Source organism: Ipomoea triloba, chromosome 9 (assembly GCF_003576645.1).
Source record: "Ipomoea triloba cultivar NCNSP0323 chromosome 9, ASM357664v1".
In the NCBI taxonomy this organism is placed as follows: domain Eukaryota; kingdom Viridiplantae; phylum Streptophyta; class Magnoliopsida; order Solanales; family Convolvulaceae; genus Ipomoea; species Ipomoea triloba.
This window is the reverse complement of record NC_044924.1, coordinates 2,527,386-2,532,311: the sequence shown is the minus strand read 5'-3', so window position 1 is coordinate 2,532,311 and position 4,926 is coordinate 2,527,386. Positions and strand designations below refer to the sequence as shown.

The 4,926-nt window shown below is 36.4% G+C and overlaps 1 protein-coding gene across 1 annotated transcript; it reads right to left on the bottom strand.

Moving 5' to 3' along the window:
* Positions 1-1,207: 1,207 nt before the first annotated feature.
* LOC116028458 (transcription factor TCP8-like) lies at positions 1,208-3,686 on the bottom strand. The gene is made up of 2 exons (XM_031270176.1): positions 2,088-3,686; positions 1,208-1,535 (listed from the first exon to the last, which is right to left on the bottom strand). Exon 1 carries the CDS (start codon positions 3,631-3,633, stop codon positions 2,113-2,115), a length of 1,521 nt encoding a protein of 506 aa, XP_031126036.1. The 5' UTR covers positions 3,634-3,686; the 3' UTR covers positions 1,208-1,535; positions 2,088-2,112.
* Between the last annotated feature and the right edge of the window lie 1,240 nt (positions 3,687-4,926).

Here is a 4,926-nt window from a genome sequence, read left to right as displayed (position 1 = left end):
CTTTAAATTTTATTGCATGGGATTTTTACAGCGGTTAATGTGATTGGCATGCCGTACTCTTTAAGAAAAAACAAATCAAAAAAGTTCCTTTCAAATTTAAGAAAATGTCAAAATGCCATACTAAAAATAACCTATTATTAAAATAAAAAGTGGTGACCTTGTATTTATTTTTGTAGCACTACTTATTCTATTATGATGTATTACGTGTTCATAACTAATTTCTCAATTCACTGAAGATCAAAAGAGTTTCAATAGAGTCAATACTGTCATCATTAGAGCTCAAACTCATAACCTCCCATATGAGATAGCAACTTCGTGTCACTAGATTACAAGATCATTAGTTGGTAGCCTTGTACATAATTCTATAACTTATATAACTTTGAAAAATAATAAATAGACTACCATAGAGTAAAATTTTAGCCGGAAGAAAAGAAAATGAATAAAAATAGTGACTGATTTTTTTAATGTATATATTTTAGATGACGAGGACAATTCACATCCATTATTTGATAGTGTACACTGGGTAAACCCATCTCCAATGTAATAGCTCACAAATCTCACCATTACAGGGTAAACCCATCTCATGTGTAATAGCTTACAAATCACACAAGAAAGTCCGTGTACAGCAGACTTGATTAAGATGGTGCTAATAAGGATTGAACTCATAGCCTTTGATATTTGTGACTTTTATTTTAGTTATTGAATCAATAACAATATGACTCGTTAGCCGGGAGTATAAAATGAAGCAAAAATATATAAATACATGTAATATTCTCTATCACTTATTAGGAAAAATTACAAATATACTTCCATCACTTATTGAGTTATTGTGTTTACTATACTACATTCTTACGCACATATATTTGCGTAATTGTTTTACAAATTATTTTTTACCTTTTACTATTTATTGATCAAACTAATATTATTTATATTTATTTTCTTTAATATTGTTTTTAAATTTCAAAATTTAATATTTAATGGTCCTTTTAGTATAATTTCTAAATATATTAAGTTAAACATTATTAAAAATTGAATTGCAAATAACTTATGAGAATGCAACACATAAAATGAGACATTATATAGAGTAATTTATAAGTTATGGTAGAATTTTTTTTTTTTGAATGATGATTAAACTTATAATTACTATCTGATGTTGTGCACAGGATAAAATTAAAGTCTAATTATAGTAGATTTTAATATGAATTCATACGGAAAAGAAGAAAGGTGGAAATTTTAATATAATTAAGCACAAAGACATACGATCCTCCTATACAAAGCGCTCTCTCTCTCTCTCTCTTCACTCCTAATTAGCTACCAAAATACATTTCAAACTCTTCACACCAATCTAGAAACCCCAAGAAAAAAAACAAAGATTCTCAAAGAAAAAAATACAAAGAAAAAGAAAAAAAGGTAAAATTAAGCACAGACAAAACTACAAGTAGATACCTCTCTCGATCTGTGTTCCATGGATGATGGAAATCCCCAGCTTCATCAACTAACCAATATATTCATCACTCATCACACTTCGAAAATCTCTGCATTTACCAAATTCATTCTCTTCATTACTTCTTTAATCACAATCAACAATCCATATATAATGCATTGATTTTCTTTACTTGAAATGTTAAAGAATCAATCTTTAGAGGTAAATAATCTTTAATTTGGATCATGAAAAAAAAATAAAAAATCAACAACTACTGTGTGCTTGTGTGCACAAGGTAAACCTTAACTAGAAAAAAATCACTTTAAATTAGGTTACTCATTATTAACCAGTGCCACAAGGTAAATTTTAACCACCAAAGAACCACATTAAATTAGGTTACCCATTATTAACCAGTGCTACAAGGTAAACCTTAACCAGTAAACAACCACCTTAAATTAGGTTACCCATTATTAACTAGTTCAATATAACCTTAACCAGTAAAGAATCACTTTAAATTACTTACTATTGTATTTTTTCATTAAGAACTGAATTTGTAACTCTTTGATTATGATTACTAAATCGAGGTCTGACCAACTTGGCTGAATTGTCCAATTAATATTAATTTAAGTATTTTGATATGAAATTTAAAGGATTTGAGGCGTACCAAATAATGGAAAATTGTGGAGAAGTTACTGGGAGGTGTTGGGGTCATCATCGGCGCTGTCGTCGGGAGTTTGGTGGTGTTGCTGATGATGTTCCAATGGGTGCCGGCCGGTTTGGTGGTGATCGGAGTTCATGTTCAAACCGGTTCTTGGATAGGCGTTGAACGCCGCTAACATCCCCAGGTTTCCGTCTGGCATTCCTAACCCCAATTGCTGGGAAGGCTGCTGTTGTTGTTGTTGTTGTTGGTGTTGCATTATCATTGAGCCGAGCTGCAATGGCGTGGCTCGGCTGGCCGGAAAATCAAGATTGCCCGGAAGATTGAACCTTGACATGAAATGTAACGGCGCTTGAAGGGTATTTCCGGTGCTAGTTTGGAAAGCCCACATTTGACCCGGTTCGGATCCGGATGTGCTGGCGACGGGGCCCACCGGAAGCATTGAGAAAGTGCCAGCGGCGGCACCTCCGGTGCCGCCGCTGGCCACCGCCCACATAGCGGCGGCGGGCATCATATTTGTGTGTCGGAACATAGTAGACGACGGTCCGGCTGTAGTTTCCTGGATTGGCTTAGGGAGATTCATACTGGCGGGTTTGAATTGCTTATTTGACGGCGAATCGGAGTTGCCGGTGCCGGCGCCGGCGCCGGCACCGGGAGATTCTCCTTGGGGATTACTTGAGCCTTCGTCTTTGAATAAATCTTCTCTATATCTTTTTCCCAAGTAATTCTCAGTTGTTTCTTGTCCTCTACCTCCGCCGCCGCCGCCGTCATCTCCGCCGCCGGAAATTGTGTCGGCGATTTGGTTTGCGGTTAGGAAGTGAGGGGTTTGGTGGAACCCTAGCATATGTGAGAAGCCTTCTTCAAAAGGGTGAGCGGGCGGATGGTGAGCCGCGGCTAGAGCTAATGTGTTGTGGAAAGAATGCGGCGCGGATTTCGACGGCGGCGCCGAGAGAGTCGAGCCGCTGCTCCGGAGCGAGATATTGAGGGTGGAGAAATTCGCCGGGATGGTGCCGGTGCCGGTGGCGGCTATGATAGCCGGCTCCGCCTGTTGTAACAGCCACTCAATTGTTTCCCCGTCCGACTTGTGCCCCAGCTCCCTAGTCAGCTGGAAAACCCTAGCCGCGCAAGCCGCCGGCATTCGGATGCGCCGCCCCCGCCCGTCCACTTTTGTGTGGCGGTCCTTCGTTGATCTTTTCGCCAGCTGCTGAGCCGCCGACGACGGCGGCGGCTGCGGCTTCTTGGAAGGGTCAAGCAACGCCTCCGATCTGGTGGCAATGGCGAGCGAGGCGTCGACAAGCCGCGGCGGCTCCACAGGAGCCGCCGCGGAAGCCGTGGAGGCGCTAGTCGAAGAACTCGACGATGACCCAGAACCCGACCCGGTTGTTCCACTCGTATTATTCCCTCCACCCAGAACTCGCCCTGCTGCCGCCGCGTGGATGGAGATGGAAGAGATGAACGGCGCCGATCGCGCGCCGCCATGCTGGTGGTTGAAGGGCTGAGAAGCGGTGGTGGAATTTGGTTTATTGTTGCTTTGTGTATTCGAGGGTTCCATAATACTTTTGTTACGTTTTTGTGTTTGCTGGCTGTGGGGTAATCAAGAATTTTCTTGGTGGGTTCAAATCATAGGTTTTGCTTTTCCTTTTTTTTTTTTTTTTTTTTTCAAAAAAAAAAAAAAAAAAGTTTTTTTTTTTTTTTTGTAAAAAAAAAAAAAAAAAAGTTTTTTTTTTTTTTTTGTAAAAAAAAAAAAAAAAAAGTTTTTTTTTTTTTTTTGTAAAAAAAAAAAAAAAAAAGTTTTTTTTTTTTTTTTGTAAAAAAAAAAAAAAAAAAGTTTTTTTTTTTTTTTTGTAAAAAAAAAAAAAAAAAAGTTTTTTTTTTTTTTTTGTAAAAAAAAAAAAAAAAAAGTTTTTTTTTTTTTTTTTTCCAAAAAAAAAAAAAACTTTTTTTTTTTTTTTTTTTTTTTTTTTTTTTGCAAAAAAAAAAAAAAAACTTTTAATTTTCTTTTGTTTCTATGGCTGATTGATGATTGATCATCATCAACCCCATCTCTTCTTTCTCTTTCTTCTTTCCAACTCCTCTCAGAGAGAGATATGATAGGTTAAATGGTTTAATTAAATTATTTTTTAAAAAAAAATAAAAATCTAGCAGAGGTCTTAGGTTTGTGGGACTGCATGTTGGGCTCCAATTCATTACTTTGGGTTATGCATCACTGTAGTTTGGTTCCACTATTTTCAAGTTTGGAAAATATGGAGTAATATTGATATATACTTTAGGCAATTAAAATATTACCTAATAAGACCATTTTATAATTAGTTAATTGTTAAATTATGAGTCTTAATGCATGGATGAAAGTCAACTAATTATAATGTATTGCGTTAGGTAAAATTTTTCTGATTAAAGTATTTATATTGTTTAGGTTTTGATTAGTGCATTATTTGGGTTACTTTGAATTGATCTTGATCTTGATCTTGATCTTGATTGTGTCTATTTTAATTTGGATCAGGTTTTGTTAAATGTCGCTAGTGCTCTAGCTAAGCCCCTAACTCGAATTGAAGGATTAGATTGTAGCTGTCATCAAATTGGGTTCTTTAATTGAACCAAATATGAATAAAAGATGTTTACTTGTGAGCAAGGGTAAGTAATTAATAGTTGAACTAATGTAATTGAATCTTATTTGGACAAAATTCTCTCAATGCTACTAGTACTCTATTTGTAGGACTTGACATTAAGACTTCATTAAAGAGAAATTAAACCATCCTAGTCAAACTATGGATAATTAATACAATAAGAGAAAGTGAGATATGCTAGCATGAGAGGATGGGATCCCCATTATCATTTACTTGAAGCT

Excerpts from the sequence above, each read along its gene's own strand:
- LOC116028458 (XM_031270176.1), bottom strand. The coding sequence starts at position 3,633 with ATGGAACCCTCGAATACACAAAGCAACAATAAACCAAATTCCACCACC.